This window comes from Stigmatopora argus, chromosome 14 (assembly GCF_051989625.1).
Source record: "Stigmatopora argus isolate UIUO_Sarg chromosome 14, RoL_Sarg_1.0, whole genome shotgun sequence".
Lineage (NCBI taxonomy): Eukaryota > Metazoa > Chordata > Actinopteri > Syngnathiformes > Syngnathidae > Stigmatopora > Stigmatopora argus.
Genome location: NC_135400.1, coordinates 2,291,833 through 2,310,329, shown reverse-complemented (window position 1 = coordinate 2,310,329; position 18,497 = coordinate 2,291,833). Strand labels below are relative to the sequence as shown.

General features: G+C 45.0%; 1 protein-coding gene across 1 annotated transcript in view; it reads right to left on the bottom strand.

Annotated features, from left to right (window-relative positions):
• LOC144088912 (all-trans-retinol 13,14-reductase-like) overlaps positions 1-18,497 on the bottom strand; it is a 52,008-nt gene that overhangs the window by 6,254 nt on the left and 27,257 nt on the right. Inside the window, exons 9-10 of the mRNA XM_077619654.1 lie at positions 8,194-8,303; positions 7,105-7,271 (exon numbers count right to left, since the gene is read on the bottom strand). Of these exons, the coding sequence (XP_077475780.1) occupies positions 7,105-7,271; positions 8,194-8,303 (277 nt within the window). The remainder of the gene's footprint in view (positions 1-7,104; positions 7,272-8,193; positions 8,304-18,497) is intronic.

The window sequence follows — 18,497 nt, the reverse complement described above, 5'->3', positions numbered from 1 at the left end:
TCTTGTGGGGGTACTCCAAGAGTTTGGGATTCTGGAACCCCTGTTACGTGTGGTCCGGTCCCTTTATGACCGGTGTCAGAGTCTGGTCCGCGTAGCCGACAGTAAGTCGGATCCGTTTCCAGTGGGTGTTGGACTCCGCGAGGGCTGCCCTGTGTCACAGATTCTGTTCATCTCTTTTATGGACAGAATATTTAGGTGCAGCCGTAGCGTTGAGGGGGGTTCAGTTTAGTGGCCTCAGTATTGCATCCCTGCTTTTTGCAGATGATGTGGTTCTGTTGGCTTCATCAACTCTCGCTGGAGCAATTCGCAACCGAGTGTGAAGCGGTCGGGATGAGAATCAGTACCTCCAAATCTGAGAGCATGGTCCTCAGTCGGGAAAAAAGGTGGCATGTCCTCTCCGGGTCAGGAATCAGGTCCTTCCCTAGGTGGAGGACTTTAAGTATCTTAGGGTCTTGTTCATGAGTGAGGCAAGAATGGAGCGGGAGATCGACAGGCGGATCGGGGCAGCGTCTTCAGTGATGCGGAATCTGCACTGGTCTGTCGTGGTGAAGAAGGAGCTGAGCCAAAAGGCGAGGTTCTCTATTTAACGGTCGATCTGCGTTCCCACCCTCATCTATGGTCACGAGCTGTGGGTCGTGACCGGAAGAACGAGAACAAGCAGCTGAAATGAGTTTTTTCCGCAGGATGTCCGGATGCTCCCTAAGATATAAGGTGAGAAGCTCGATCATCCGGGAGGGGCTCGGAGTAGAGCCGCTGTTCCTCCGGATCAAGAGGAGCCAGATGAGTTGGCTCGGGAATCTGATCAGGATGCCCCCTGGACGCCTCCCTGTGGAGGTGTTCTGGGCACATCCCACCAGGAGGAGGCCACGGGGCTGACCTCGGACACGTTGGGGAGACTATGTCTCCTGGCTGGCCTGGGAATGCCCAGGGATACTCCAGGAAGAGCTGGATAACGTGGCTGGGAAGAGGGAAGTCTGGGCTTCCCTGCAGAAGCTGCTGCCTCCACAACCTGACTTCAGATAAGCGGAAGAAGATGAGATGGTAGATGAGACCACAGATGATGATTTTTTTTCTAGAAGGATCCCCTAACCTGCGGAAACGACACCTGATTGTGAAATAAAAGTAGTGACAAAATAAAATTTGGGTCCCAAATGTAAAAGATCGAATGATGTCTATCCTGTTACGAAAGCAATGAAGGACACACCGATTTTTCTACTGATATTGTCTTTGCTAACTTTACCAGTTTGAAACTTACACGCCTTGGTCTGAATATGGGGCGATAAATGAGATCTGATGTACCCATGTTTTAAGAGAGAGTGCGCCGCTACCGTATTTTCACACCTATAAAACGCATCTGAAAGGGCGCATTCTTAGTTGTGGGTAAATTTTCATTTTTTTTGTCGAAACAAAAGGCCTCTTCGGATAGGGCGGTAGCATGAAACTAGGCCAGCGTATGTTATGCTAGCAGCTAGCATGTTTTTTTTTAAGGCAGCACGAGCAAAACTTAGTTTGATAGTGCTTTATTGAGGTAAAAGGTACATACGTTAATAGAAGTTACAGCAGTTAAACATCTACAAAACCGCTACACTTCATCTTCTGTATTAAAGAGTTCGGCATTGAACATGCTATGTTCCCTCTCACTGTAAGTCTGAGTTGTGTATTTCCGGGCACTTGATGCCAGCTTTTGCGAAAGCTCGAACAACAGTGCTGGCCGACACAGTCATCCACAATCCATTGTAACTCGCGACATGCATCACTCCCAAGCCTTACGCCACGCTGATTCTCCTCGCTGTTATATGGGCATCAACAATCCATTCCAAATCGTCACGTTGCCTGCCCGTCTTTGTATTCGCAAAGCTGTTAAATTGTGTTCAATCCATGGCTTCAGTCTATTTTCCAAGCGTTCAGACCCGCATTCTGTTGTCATTCACGTTAGGCATTCCCTCTGTATAGCTCTAATGTGCTGTTTCTTTGAGTATTAAGAGTGTTTTTGAGGGTTAAAAGCACTATGCCTTGCCACTCACCTGGGATGTTTTGAATGGATTTACCGTAATGCTTGGAATGCGCTGGGAGGCTATTTTTAGGGCGATCGTCCGCTGGTTTGATCACAATAAGTAGGATGTCGGCAAGAAATTAAACCAATCAGTCAAGCGGTCAGGGTCATACTAAATTTAGAATATAGCCCATAAACAAGGTACACCGACTCATTTTAGAGAAAATGTTAGACTTCTAAGTGCGCCCTATAGGTGTGAAAATACGGTATATTACTCCTCTCAAAATGCAACAGGACTATGTCCCTTGGTTTCACTCCTCTTACAAATATCTGTTTTTCCATCTACAGTCGAGGAGATACAATTGGCGGCAAAGAAATTTAATTTAATTTAATTTTAATTAAATCGGACATAGGCTTTGTCATCATCATTGACTCGACAAAAGCCTAATTGTCATCATACCCAGAAACTGCGTATGACGAAATTGTTAGTGCTTCTCCATAAGGTGCGTTTTCCCGGCAAAAGACCTAAATAAGTGATAATTTCGGACTCGTAATTTGGCATTCTGCCGTGATGGATACATCGCATCACCCCCGAGCGGATCACTTACCTCTCAGTGTCTTTCACTTAAATTCAGTCAGCGAGTAGGAGGCAGATCACCGCCCAACGTCCATTCATATTACCTCACCCCGAAGTTATTACGCAGAAAGGATTGTGTGTCGTGTTACCGCAAGTTTAGAGTCCTGATGGATGTGGGAAAAACTGTCCTTAAGCCTATTTGTCCGTACTTTGTGGGACCTATAGTGTCTGCCAGAGGGCAGGAGGTGGAACAGATTGTGATCAGGGTGGTATGGGTCCCTGATGATGTTCCTGGCTCTGCTGAGGTATCGAGGGCTGGCAATGTCTTCAAGTGAGTGCAGAGAGCAGCCGACAATCTTCTGGGGAGTGTTAATCACTTTCTGCATGGCCTTTTTGTCTGCTGCCGTGCTTCCAGCTTACCACACTGTGATGCAGTATGCCAGGAGGCTCTCCACAGTGGCTCTATAGAAGGTTACCAGAAACTTAGTGTTCAAGTTGTTCCTCCTGAGTACCCTGAGGAAATTGAGTCGTTTCTGGGCCTTCTTCACTACTGCCGTGGTGTTTGTAGACCAGGAGAGCTTATCTGTGACGTGGACACCAGGAATATAAAGGACTGGACCCTGTCTATGCATACTCCATTTATGAGGAGTGGGGCCAGATCTGTGCTGTGTTTGCGAAAGTCCAGGATTATTTATTTAGTTTTCGTGGAGTTCAGTGTGAGATTGTTCACAGAGCACCACGAAGACAGTTTGTTGATGTTGGGGTTATTCTGGATAATATTATAGATGTATGCATTTTAATTACTTTTGTACAAGAGTGTCTTTAATTTGAAACTGGGGCAAACTCGAGGTCACCCTGCTGGCTCCAGCTTGTTGACATAACACCTCACCCTCCAAGGACTGTTTACTGGGAGATAGACCTCGCAATCCAGACACCCAGATGCAAGTTCGCAATGATCTACGAAGGACTCATAAATTGTTTTGACTGGGACGCCGGCCTCAAGGGTGCTATTCAGTTACCTTATGCAATTGTTTTGAATCAGATTACATTAAATGTTTTCAATTATGTGCGACTAAATACAGAGAAGAGGAGACTGCACGTCAGAATGCTCAGGAACGAAGGCGCGTTATGAGTGTATCTCCTTGCAAGTTGTAATCAGTTATGTGAAAGATGTCTTCCAATTTTAATTATATATTACTAATAAGGATTTAATGGTATTAATCATTATTCCAACAGTTGACCTCATCTCTGTAGGCCGACTCATCCCCTCCTGAGATGAGTCCGACCACAGTGGTGTCATCAGCAATTTGATGCTGGGGTTAGACTGGTGGGTTGGTGTACAGTCGTATGTGTACAGGGAGTACAGAAGAGGACTCAGTACACAACCTTGAGGGAAGCCAGTGCTCAGTGTAATGGAGGAAGAGAGGTGGGGACCAAGTCTAACAGTTTGTGGTCGGTTGGTTAAGAAGTTCTTTATCCAGCAGCAGATGGAAGAGGATAGCCCAAGGTGGGAGAGTTTGTTAGTCAGAATGTCCGGTATTATAGTGTTGAAGGCTGAGCTATAGTCAATGAAAAGCATCCTCATGTAATTCCCATGGTGCTGCAGGTGGCTCAGTGCTGTGTGTAGAGCAATGGCGATAGCATCCTCAGTGGACATGTTTGCTTTATAAGCAAACTGGTGAGGGTCAACTGAGGGAGGGATTGTATTCCTGATATGGCGGGGGACCAATTTTTCAAAGCACTTCATGATCACAGGCGTGAGTGCAACAGGCCTATAATCATTCAGGCTGTCAATGGTTGGCTTTTTGGGGACAGGGATAATGGTGGCAGATTTCAGGCAGGATGGAATGATGGATTGTTGCAGCGAACAATTGAATTTTTTTGTGAAAACTCCAGCCAGCTGGTCAGCACAGGCTTTGAGCACCTTCCCAGGTACTCCGTCAGGGCCACAAGCCTTCCTGGTGTTCACAGACATCATTACCAGTCTCACTTCCTGTTCCTGAAACTTCAGTGTATTGCTGCAGGGTGGTGGTGAGGGTCTGGAGACTGGGTCTGATTTGTTAGTCACAAAGCGGGCAAAGAAACGGTTCAGTTCCTCCGCTAGTGAGGCATCTGCGTTAACAGACATATTATTGTCATTGTAATTGGTAATATGTCGTATTCCCTGCCACATCTTCTTTGGGCAGCCGTTAGCAGGAGGTTAAGTGCCGTGTTAACGTTCGCATCCGGAGGTATGTAGATCGCCGTTATTATGATGACCGTTAGCTCCCTAGGTAAATAAAAGGGCCTGTGAAGTGCGCCTCAATTTTTTTTTATGAAGTGCTCCTCAATTTTCTTTGTATATGCTGCCTTGGCCTTTTAATGCCTCTCTTCAGCTCTGCTCTGGCAGCGCTGTATAGTACCTTGTCCCCTGATCTGAAGGCGTTGTTACGGCATTTGATGAGTGCCTGTGTCTCCTTGGTCATCCAGGGTTTTTGGTTAGGAAAAAACCTGTATCCGTTTATTAACAGTGACGTTGTCAGTGCAGTTTTTGATGTAGGAAAGTACAGTGTCCGTGTAGTCCTGGAGGTTGTCGTGTTTGAAAAGTTCCCAGTTGGTGCGGGAAAAACAGTCCTGCAGCTGAGAAGGGCGTCCTCGGGCCAAGTTTTTATTATCTTTATTTGTGGCCTTGTTAGCCGGAGTGGAGTGTATGCGGGGTGAGGGATAGGCAGAGATGATCTGATCCACCCAGGTGAGGGAGAGAAGTGGCTTTATAAGCATGTTTCATATTAGAATAAACATGGTCAAGAGTTTTGTCTCCTCTGGTGTGACACTTTACGTACTGAATAAACTTAGGCAGAACAGTCTTTAAACACACTTTGTTGAAGTCACCAGCGACAATAAAGACTCCATCGGGGTGGTCAAGCTGCAGTTTGTTTACAGCCGTTAGCAGGAGGTTAAGTGCTGTGTTAACGTTCGCATCCGGAGGTATGTAGATCGCCGTTACTATGATGACCGTTAGCTCCCTAGGTAAATAAAAGGGCCTGCACCGTATTGCTAATAGCTCTAAATCCGGGGAGCAAATGTGGCGATCACGGCTTGATGAGGCTAACAACTACAGCATCTGCAAAAAACAGGGACGCAACACTGAGGCCACCAAACTGGACACTCTCAATACCATGGGTGCAGATATTCTGTCCATAAAAGCTATGAATAGAATCAGTGACAAAGACCAGCCTTGGTTCCGACTTACTGCCCGGCTACGCAGACCTGACTATGACACACACAGAGGGACCGGACCCCACGTATCAGGACTTTCGGTACCCCATAATCCCCGGGGGACACAGTTGAACACCTTCCCCAAGTCCACTAAGCACATGTAGACTAGTTGGGTGAACTCCCATGCATCCCAAGAACCCCACCGAGGGTAAAGAGCTGATCCACTGTTTCACGGCCAAGACGAAAACCATATTGCTCCGCCCCTCCTGAATCCTCTCTAGTACCCTGAATAGACCTTCCCGTTGGAGCTGAGAAGTGTGATTCCCCTACATTTTGAACAGACCCTCCGCTCTCCCTTTTGAAAAAGGGTGACCCCCACCCCAGTCTGCCAATCCAGAGCCCCTGTCCCCGGTGACCATGCACTGTTGCAGAGGTGTGTCAACTAAGACAAACCCACAACATTCATAGCCTTTAGTAACTCTGGGTGTATCTCACACGCCCATGGGGCCTTGCTGCTGAGGAGCTTTTTAACAACCTCAGTTACTTCTGGGTTTGACCCCAGGTCGGTCCACAATGTGTGGAGTTTGAATGTTCTCCCTGAATACTCCGGTTTCCTCCCACATCCGAAAAACAATCAGGCTAGGCTGGTTGAAAACTCTGATTTTACCCGTAGGTATTAGTGATTGTCTGTCTCCTTGTGTCCTGTGATTGGCTGGCCACCGATTCATGGTGTTGCTCGCTTGATCCCATTGTTGGCTGGAATTGTCTCCACACGCCCTGCGACCCTTGAGGATAAGCGCTTCGGAAAATAAGTAAATGATTTAAATTAAATATTTTGTTCTGGATTTTAACAATTTAGTTTAACACTTAGAAATAAATAAAGTTGTTGCTAAATATTGTTATAAATGAGCAAAACAGTTACTAGGAAATTTTTACATCACATTTTAAACACTGTGGTTCTAGATTTGACAAAATGGAAGCTTGTTCTGCTTTATGGCGCCCAATAATAATTTACTTTTGGTAACATGGAGTGTGGGTACAATTGATGTTGCAGTCATCACAAACTGAGTGAGTCCATAAGCGGTTTGGTTATTTGTGTTTATTTCATAATACTTTCACTTTCTATGTTATCAGAGGTCTGAAAAATTCTGATTTGCACATTTAATTTTTTAGCTATTGTCTTCCGCATGGTAATCTATACTAGGTGTTTTCTTTCCCTTTAAACTCAAAGGAGACAATTTACTTGGTACACATAGTACATACATATTGAACACACTACACAGTATAACCCTAACCCTGATTGTACATCGGCTACTGTACAAAGATAAGCACGCACCTTGTCTTCTAATTGGGGGAAGATGGTTATGGCCCAATTCAGCAGCTCCTGAGCCATTCTGTTTTTCAGATCCAAGTAGTCCTGTCCCCTCTTGCCAATCTTTGTTCCCTCCCATTCCTCAAACCACTCATAGCGTGCCATGGTTAACAAAGTCATACAAGACTTTCCTAAATGGAGATAAAAGTCATGAGAAGTACTTTCACAGAAACATTTTTTTATTATGTTTCTAGATATATGCCAAGAGGTTGTAGATAATTTTAATGCGATCGTACAAATTCCTATGGATTTTCGGGGGTTACTCACACCATAAAAAACTAACACCAGTCACAAATATAGCGACTGTTTGCCCGACTCCAGCCATTTACCATATCAATGGTAGTATATTTTAACAACAAATGGTATTAATTCATGCAGCTTTACGCTGCTAATTTTAAAGTTACTATTCATATGCATTGTTCCATAGTGTTAGCAAATATTCATTCATTCATTCATCTTCTGAACCGCTTAATCCTCACTAGGGTTGCGGGGGGTGCTGGAGCCTATCCCAGCTGACTTTGGGCCAGAGGCGGGGGACACTGAATCGGTGGCCAGCCGATCGCAGAGCAAGAGGAAACGGACAACCATGCATACTCACACCCATACCTAGGAGCAATTTAGTTTCCAATCAGCCTACCATGCATGTTTTTGGAATGTGGGAGGCCCACACAGGCCTGGGAGTACATGCAAACTCCACAGAGGTGGACCGACCTGGATTTGCACCCAGGACCCCAGAGCTGTAAGGCCGACGCCCTAACCACTCAATCCGCCAGGCACCCCGTGTTAGCAAATATCTCAAAGAAAATAAATATAATGGGGAGGCAGCAGCTTTCACAGGAAAGCCCAGACTTCCCTCTCCCCAGCCACTTCATCCAGACCTTGGATAAGTGGAAGAAGATGCAGAAGAAATATAATGATCTGTCAACCTAAATTTTGCTGTTGGGTCCAATGTTCGAAATGCACCGCGATGCCTTTTCACCAAGAAATCGTCTTGTAACAGGAAGGAATTGTTTTACATTCCAGTTGTCCTACTCAACATGCACGGTCTGTTACCTGGTTGTCGAAGGTTGGCTGTGGGGTCTTTGGCAGATGGAAAGGTGATGAACATCATTGGTATGTTCCCCAATACCTCTTCCCTCTTCAGAGAAGAGTATAGTTCCATTCTTCACACAAGACAACACGCACACACATATTAATGAAATCCAAAATTATACCCAAAGAAAAGAGGCTGAAACATTTTAAATTTACCAAGAGTACGTACAATGTAAGAAATAGAGATGCATAGTGGAGAGAACTCAGTTTACTGATTAATGCTTTCTTTTTAGATCAGCACAATGACCAAGCAAAAAAATATGCACATACAGTAGACTAACTCTTTTATTGGAGGAGAGATAGACTTGACTGCTAATAGAGCATCTGTAAATAACTCATCTTTTTAATATAGGGGTTCTAAAGTCCTCTTAATTTTTTTTCAAATACAGTGGTACCTCGTCATACGACCGCTAGTCATACAAAATGCTCGTCTTACGGGGGAAATTTCGATCGAATAATTCGCTGTGATGCGGTCAAAATTTCGTGATGCGACCAAGCCAGGTGGCCATGGCATTTTTTTTGCATATCTTTCGTGTATAACAATATCTATGAGCACGGAACGATTAATTCAGACGAGTTTCTCATAGGACCAGGAAACGCACAACGCGCGGGCAAAAAGAGGGCTTTCTGGGTAATGAAGTATACTCGTGCACACAACACCCATGGGCAATGGCAACCTTTCTCAGAATAAAACTTCATTACCCACAATCAATACGTGGGTAAGGTCAACTATTGTATTTCCTGTTATTCTTTCTAAGGAAAGAATCTCCCGCGATCGTTCTTTAAAGACTATTTCTCGTTGCCAAGTCGTCGTGCGTTATCCTATTGTGATGACATTTGTATGCGACATTATCGAAATATATTTTGAAGGGTAGACAAAAACAAACAACTCTTGATGCGTTCGTTTTGAAGACTTCGGCGTTAAGAAGAAGTACTGGCACGACCCAAAGTGGGAATGTCCATACCAAGTGTTGCTGACCAACCAGCAGACATGAAAATAGCCAAGAGGGGGATGTGGATGTTAGGGTTATTAGTCTTACATCATTATATATTTGTCTTACATTATTATATATTTGCTTGCAATGAAGAACGCTTTGCTTCACTTAGAATGTTAGGGTTATTAGCAATGTTCCCTCTAATTTTTCGTTGGTCTGAGCAGAAAGTCAACCTCCCTGAGCGCACTGAGTACCAGTGTGAGCGACATCATCGGTACTCGGATGATTCGCCTAAAGACGTTTCGCCGACGGACGTTTGACAGACGGGCAGGTCGCCGAATGGACGTTCCGCCGAACGTTCATTCGGCCGAACGGAGGTTTCGCCGAAACGGGATTCGCGCGCTCACCCCGCCCCCGGATCGTGTGTGTACAAGTTTTTCAACCTCGGCCCGCGGGCCATATACGGCCCGTTAGGATTTTTAATCCGGCCTGCCGCCGGTGTTGTCCAAATTATAGTAAAAATCATATGTCGCGATGGAGGCAAAAAAATGTCCATATACGTCCATTCGCCAAACGGCTCAAAATGCTCTCAAATTCGGTCAAATCCAGCTGAAAACAGCGTTTAATGATTAAATACAAATACTAGTATTTGTATTTAATCATTAAACGCTGTTTGAACAAACGTTCATTCGGAGACCTGTCCGTCTGTCAAACGTCCGTCGGCGAAACGTCTTTAGGCGAATCATCCGGTCACGACATCATCATTGCTCGCTATGGGCACACCAGTATCACACCTGCCACAAGCAGGTGCATGTCAATGTTCCCTCTAATTTTTCATGTAAAACATGCTGTAAAACACGAAAAACATAAGTGGACAGAGCTACTGCCACTGGCTGCCGCTTAAACGGCGCCATCATGAAGAAAGGGGTAAAAAAATAAATAAATAAAAAAATCCGTTTTTTTTTTTTACTGCGCGCCATAGGATTGCTGCTACGCAGAGAAGACGAGAGTAGTGCGCAATTGCGCACGCGCGCAGCTTAGAGGGAACAGTGGTTATTAGTCTTACATTATTATATATTTGCTTGCAATGAAGAATGCTTTGCTTCACTTAGCTCATTAACATTAGAACATCTGCTTGCAACCATGTAAATGCTTTGCTCCTTAGTTAGACCAAACAACAGGAAGGTCAAATCATTTTGGACAGCTGGAATATGGAGAAGATCCTTCGGCACTACATGACCTTCATTTGTTTTGAGAACTAAACCTTCTATTGTAACTCGGGTCCTTGACTATCGACTTCTCACTCCTGTTTTCCCACCCCTCCCTTGAGAGCTGAGCTGTCCATTGTAACTAGGTCCTTGAAGCTAATAAACAGGAAAAAGATGTGTGTAACACCAGAATGAACCTGCACAGAGACGAGTGAGGTTCGATTCTCTCTTGCAAGAATTTCACAGAGGATTGTCCTGTCTCTTTTATTTGTGCGTGCATTTGAAAATGCCTATTGGTGAAAATAACAGTGGATTTAAAACACAAACTTTTGAGGTCATGACCCAAGCCCAGTGTCGTCACTGCTTTCTGACTTGGCCCTACTACTATACGTATAATTGATCCACTGCCATATCCCTCTAAAACCTCCTAAAAATGTGTAATATATTGATAATGATAGTTGCCTCGGGTTATGGAAGAGTGTTTAACCACGCCACCTGGAGCCGTGGGGTAGCACAGCGTAACCCGGACGTAGTAGTGTTGTGTGTCCGGTTTGTTTGTGTGTGTGTGTGTGTTGTTGGACAGTGGCAATAAAGAGCTACACGTGTTGTACCCTGGCTCCGCCGTCTATTGCTGTTATGGATATATTAACAGTTATATAAACTACAAAGTTATTACAGTGGCGACGAGGATGGGATCCCTTTCCAGGCGGTAGGGATTAAAAGTTTCGGACGAGGAGATTAAGGCGTTACAAGGAGGTAACGTGACTTTGCAGACTAGCATTAGCACGAGTGCTAAGCTAACGGCGGCGCTGCATCATGGCCAGATTCCTGGGAAATCTCGGCGAATACGAGGCACTTAAAGAAGATTTTGAATCTTATTTGGAACGTTTTGAGCAATGGATGATCATCAACGAAGTGGAGGAAGGTAAAAAAACCAACGTGTTCCTGTCTATAATAGGTGCAGAGGCCTACGGACTGTTGAAGGGCCTTTGCATACCAGAGAAGCCTAGTAGCCTCTCATATGAGGTGCTAAGTGGAAGATTAGCATCTCATTACAACCCGAAACCGCTGGTGATCGCGGAGCGATTCAAGTTTCAAAAGAGGAATCAGAGAGAGAACGAGTCTGTGTCGGATTATATCGTGGCGTTGAAGCAGCTATCCAGCCACTGCGAATTTGGTCTTCATTTGGACGAAGCAATGAGAGACAGATTTGTTTGTGGATTGAGAGTGGAAGCTATTCAGAGAAGATTACTCACGGAGCAAGATCTAACATTTAAAAAAACACGTGAACTGTCGTTGTCCATGGAGATGGCATCAAAGAGTACGTTGGAGTTCGCTAGCAAAATGGAAGAACCTGCCACATTAAATAAGATTGACCAGGAAAAGACAAGCAAAAGTGCGTGGAAATACCAACCAGCCACCAGCGATTGGAAAAGTAAAACCACAAGTGGAAAATTCAGACCACAGAGAAGAGAAAATCACCAACCCTGTTACAGATGTGGACTAAGCAACCACGCCGCTCATGAATGCAGGTATAAAGGAGAGACATGTTACAAGTGTTCAAAAGTAGGACACATAGCAAGGATGTGTAAAACTAAAAATTGGCAAGGACACACACAGTATGTAAAAGGAAATCAAAATGAGACAATAGGAAGTGCGGATGATGAACTGTGGGAGTCATATCGCTTGAATGCCGTGTATCCCACAAATGCTGTCTGGAATTGGAAGAAGGAAATGACAGTACAGGTCATAGTAGAAGGAACTCCTCTAGAGATGCAACTGGACACAGGGGCGGCGGTAACACTTGTTTCGGAAATTGTGTATAAGAAGCATCTCTCTCATCTGCCTTTGGAAGTAAGTAAAGTGCAGCTGTCAACTTTTTCCGGAGAGAACATTCCTTTGATGGGACAAGTGACGGCCAAGGTAAAATATGGGACCCAGGGTGGGGAGTTACCATTAGTGATCGTAAAAGGTGACAGACCAGCCCTACTTGGCCGTAACTGGCTCCAAAATTTCAAACTGGACTGGGCACGCATCTTCTCAGTTATACCAGCAAGGGGCGGTAACGACGCAGATGTGGATACAGTGTTGCAGAGACACAAAGCAGTGTTTGCTGAGGAGTTGGGCACTATTCGAAATTTTAAGGCCAACATTACAGTAAAGCCAAATACCAAACCGATCTTCAGGAAGGCCAGACCAGTGCCATATGCATTAAAGAATGCAGTTGAGACTGAGTTAAATTGCCTAGAGAAAGCTGGCATTATCTCAAAGAAAGAACATAGTCAGTGGGCCGCGCCCATAGTAGTGGTACCCAAAGCAGACAAGTCAATTCGTATCTGTGGAGACTATAAGGTCACAGTAAATCAAAGTGTGGAAGAGGAGACCTATCCACTACCAAACGTTGAAGACCTTTTTGCCACCCTAGCTGGAGGCATTCTTTTCAGCAAGTTAGACTTGTCACAGGCTTACCAACAGCTGGAGTTAGGAAAAGACTCAGAAAAGTATTTGACAATAAATACTCACAAAGGACTGTATGTGTATCATAGACTTTCATACGGAGTGTCCAGTGCTCCTTCCATATTTCAGAATGTGATGGACCAGATACTCCAAGGCTTGGAGCATGTCACCTGTTTTTTAGACGACATTTTGGTCACAGGAAAGACAAGAGCTGAACACCTGAGGAATCTGGAGGAGGTACTGAGCCGCCTGGAGAGCTACGGGGTAAGAGTGAAAAGAGCAAAATGTGATTTCATGCAGGAGAAAGTAGAATACCTGGGGCATCTGATAGATGAGGAGGGACTGCACCCCACTGCGACAAAAGTGGCAGCCATCGTTAATGCACCCCAGCCTACAAATGTCACAGAGCTACGGTCTTTTCTAGGACTATTAAACTATTATGGTCGGTTCATGAAAGACCTGTCGACGGTGCTGCAGCCGCTACATCAACTACTGAAGAAGGAAGTTGATTGGCAATGGACTACTAAATGTGCAGCAGCATTCAAAGATGCAAAAGAACAGTTAGTAAAAAGCTCAGTAGTAGTGCACTATGACACCAAGAAACCCCTGAGATTAGCTTCCGATGCATCCCCTTATGGAATCGGGCCTGTCATATCTCACATAATGGAAAATGGAGATGAGAAACCGATCGCATTTGCATCGCGTACATTGACAGAGGCAGAAAGCAAATATAGTCAGATAGAGAAAGAGGCTTTGGCCATAATTTTTGGCGTGACTAAATTTCATAAATATTTATATGGCCGAAAGTTCAGTTTAATAACTGACCACAAGCCCCTTCTTGCTATTTTGGGACCTAAGTCTGAAATTCCCACTTTAGCTGCTCTGCGAATGCAGCGCTGGGCGCTGAGACTGATGGCTTATGTACAGTATAGAGTACAGAACGTCAGCAGAAAATTCCAATGCAGATGCGTTATCTAGACTGCCGAGGAAGGAAAAGGATAACACAGCGGAGGAAAACAGCATCTTCTATTTCTCAGTAGTAGATGAGCTTCCCGTGCAAGCTACAGAGATTGCACAGAGCACTCTCAGAGACCCAGTCCTATGCAAAGTACTGGAGCTGACTCGGTCTGGATGGCCAAGTCAAAACAAGGACGAGAGACTGAAACCATACTTTTTCAGGAAAAATGAACTGTCGGTGGAACAAGGTTGCATATTGTGGGGAATTCGAGTTATCATTCCACCAGCACACCGTGAGCGACTACTGCATGATCTTCACCTAGGACACCCGGGAGGGTGCAGGATGAAGGCCTTGGCCAGGAGCTATTTGTGGTGGCCGCAGTTGGACAGTGACATAGAACATACAGTACAACAATGTGACGCCTGTCAGAGTGTGAGGAAACTACCTGCAACCGCACCTCTACACGTCTGGAAATGGCCGACTAGAGTTTGGCAGAGAATACATATTGACTTTGCAGAGAAAGACCAACACCACTTTTTAGTACTAGTGGACAGTCATTCAAAATGGCTGGAGGTCATCGCCATGGCAACAACCACAGCAGCCAAAATGATTGAGGCGTTGCGGAATATTTTTGCTTCCTACGGGCTTCCTGAGGAGATTGTTTCTGACAACGGACCTCAATTCACTTCGCAGGAGTACAAGACATTCCTGCTGAGCAACGGAATAAAACAAACTTTGGTACCAGCTTACCATCCCGCTTCCAATGGAGCGGCAGAGCGAGCAGTTCAGACAGTGAAAGCATCACTGCTGAAACAAGTACTCGAGGAGAAGAAACAAAAGGTCACAATAACTATGCAGCACAGGCTAGATAACTTCCTGATAGCATACAGGAGTACACCGCACACTGTTACAGGATGTGCACCAGCGGAACTGTTTTTAAAACGTCAAATCAGGACCAGGTTCAGCTTACTGAAACCAGATCTCGCTCGAGTGGTGGAAGCAAAACAAGAGAAGCAGAAACACTATCATGATAGAACCACCTCCAAGCTGAGACATCTGTCTGAGGGTGACTCAGTTCTGATCCGGAATTTCCGTGGAGGGAAGGAGAGGTGGACAAAAGGAACAGTGGAAAAGAGACTCGGACCAGTCACCTACCTGGTGTGGAATGGTGTGAGCCGACGCTCGATCCACATTGATCATCTGCTGTACAACCAACCGTCCAGACCAGAGACATTGGAGCTTCCGGATGAGCAGCTGGACATCACAAACAAGTACCCTGTGGTGGTTCACGCAGATGTGGGGGGGAAAGGCACACCTGGAGCAGTAGGTGGTAGCCCGTACTCACCTGAAGAGACATGTGTAACATCTTCGCCAGGCTCAGTGGCCTGTGACAAGACAGTTACACCTGACAACCGAGCAGTCAGTTCCCCAGAGGTGTGTGGGCGCAGGTACCCAGTGAGAGATAGAGCACCTCCGAAGCGACTGAATTTGTGATCGGTCAGTTGTGAGGAACGTCGTTCCTAAAAAAAAAGAGTTCCTGTTCATACAAAAATGTGAAAAGAGTTCCTGAGATTGAAATGTCAAAGACTGGAATATTGAGTCTAATGGTTGTGTTAGCAGTAATAATTTAGTTACAAGTTGAGAAGTAAAATTATAAAAAGTTAATGAGGCAAAGATAATTGTTGGAGTTGAGTGCTAAGTCTAAATAGGAACTTCATAGTTAAAGGGGGAGGAGTGTAATATATTGATAATGATAGTTGCCTCGGGTTATGGAAGTGTTTAACCACGCCACCTGGAGCCGTGGGGTAGCACAGCGTAACCCGGACGTAGTAGTGTTGTGTGTCCGGTTTGTGTGTGTGTGTGTTGGAGTTGGAGAGTTGGCAATAAAGAGCTACACGTGTTTTACCCTGGGCTCCGCCGTCTATTGCTGTTATGGATATATTAACAGTTATATAAACTGCAAAGTTATTACAGGATGTAAAACACGAATTGTCAGGCCACTAAGAGAAGCCCCTTTAAACGACTAGTGGTTGCCCCTGCGGGACGAGTGTCAACCATGAAGAGAGAAAAGTCTCAACTATTTATACATGGTGACTGTAGGGAACTTCCTAGCAGAGACAAAGACACGCCCTACCCGCCACCCCCGGCAGCAATAGGTCATCAACATAAAATTACCTCCCTAGTTGGAAGGCAATGTCTAGTTCAGTGTTATTTAAATGGCCACCAACTACAAGCATTATGGGACACGGGTTCGCAAGTTTCAATTATTGACGAAAGGTGGAAAGATGAATATTTACCTGGCGTGCGACTGAGAAATGTCTCAGAAATATTGGAAACATCTGCAGATCTGACATTGATTGCAGCAAATGGGATTGAGATGCCTTATATTGGGTGGGTTGAGACAACATTTCATTTGGTCTCAGGGGTAGACAGAAAAAAACATTGATAATTCCAATGCTTGTGACAAGCGGGCATCATCTGTCCCATCCCATTATTGGTTTTAACGTTATTGAACACATTCTGGCACAGACTGAAGTGCATCAACAGTACCCTGCTGTGAGGAGGGCTTTCCCAAGTCTCAAAAGAAACGAGGTGAGGACTTTTATTCAGGCCGTCAGTGCGGAACAGATGGACCAATATGTAGTGAGAGCTAGGAAAAACAGGGTTTTAGTACCAAAACACACCATTATTCAGATTGAATGTCGTATAGCTGCCAAACCTTTTAAAGAGGGCACGAGTGTGCTTTTTCAGCCCGATGTGAATTCCCAGTGGCCAGATGGTCTTGAGTTCAACGACACCTTGGTCAGGGTAAGAAAGGGTGTTTCCCTGTCATCACAATTGATGTCTCGAATTCTACAGACCATGATATTCTTTTACCCGGGCGCACTGTAATTGGCACCGCACAATTTTTTTTGACTATACTTCCCGCTGAGATTTTTGAACCAACCCCAGCACCAACTGCAGTGAACCATACCAGTATTCACACCCCATTCAATACAGGTGAACAATGGGACCCACCTGTAGATGTAAGTCACCTGACAGAGGAGCAGAGACAGGTAGTCAAAAGAATGCTGAGAGAAGAGTGTCACTTCTTCTCAATCTCAGACAATGACATTGGCTGTATTGACAGATGACAAATGACTATCTCTCTCAAAGATTCTGAGCCAGTAAAGCGTTCATATATGTCAGTGCCCCGACCATTGTACCAAGAGATGAAGGGTTATCTCCATGACTTAATAGCACAGGGCTGGGTGAGAAAGTCAAACTCATCATACTCCTCGCCGGTCGTGTCTGTCAGAAAAAAAGATGGAACTCTTCGGTTATGCGTAGACTATAGAGACCTAAATAGGAAGACACATCCCGATAGACAGCCAATCCCCCGAGTTCAAGACATCATGGACACACTCGTACGGTGTTTGTAAGGTTTTTTGGGGGTTTGTAAGGGGAATCAATAATCATTTATAAGGGCAGTTATCGGCAGAGGTTGACAGGTATGGTAATGGTCAGGTGGAACGAATGAACAGGACATTACTACAGATGCTCAGAACACTGACTGAGACACAGAAATCGAATTGGAAGGAGTCTTTGAACAAGCTTGTGCATGCATACAACTGTACCCGTTGTGATGTGACAGGTTATTCACCATTTTACCTACTGTTTGGGAGATCGCCGAGGCTTCCAGTGGACATGCTCTTTGGACTGTACAACAAGCCCGATACAGATGGACAGCAGGACTATGTGGAGAAATGGAGACGAGGGATGGAGGAGGCGTACACCATTGCCCCCGAGAGCGCACGGAAAGCTGCAGAACGAGGTAAAAAGCACAATGACACCAAAGTGAGGAGCTCCGTGCTACAACCAGGAGAGTGCATCCTGATAAAAAACCTGACACCAGAAGGAGGAAAAATTGACAAGAGTATGGAGAGAAATAAACAGCAGCCGGTATCTCATCTTCAAGAGACAGACGAAGACAGTGGTAACGAAGATGACTTTCACTACAAGCCCCTCCAGGTGCTAAATGAGAGAGATGCCCAAGGGATGGAGTCTGAGCACAGGCCACTGCAAGCGGATCAGAGACTTGAAGTGAAGGGCCCTGCTTCCGGACCAGTACAAGCAGAAGATGACTATCAGCTGGAGGACCTGCTTGGTGAGGGAACAAATCTGGCTGTTGAAGATCCTCGTGATGATCATTTATCAGAGACCTCTCCTCCAACCGCTGTGAATGAACCTGAGGCGTTGACTTATGAACGGCTAAGAAGGGAGAGACATCCACCACGACGAACGACCTATGATCAGCTTGGTGTCGCCTCCTATTATAGTACTCAGTCACCACATCAGCTGCTACCTGCTTACCCTGCACCAGGAGTGGTCCCTTGGTTAGTACACCTGCAGCCATATTACATTCAACCACCCTTTATGTATGGACTCCAACAGGCTTGAGCCTACAAGGGTGACATGTATTATGCGAACATGGACTGTTACGGACTGTGATTACAGTTTCCATCCAGTGAACGTGGACCATACGAGTTGTGGATTATATTTGAACTGTGGCCCTTGCCGTTTGGAGTTTTCATGAGTATCAGCTCACAGAAGAGCTATATAATATATATATATATATATATATATATATATATATATATATATATATATATATATATATATATATATATATATATATATATATATATATATATATATATATATATA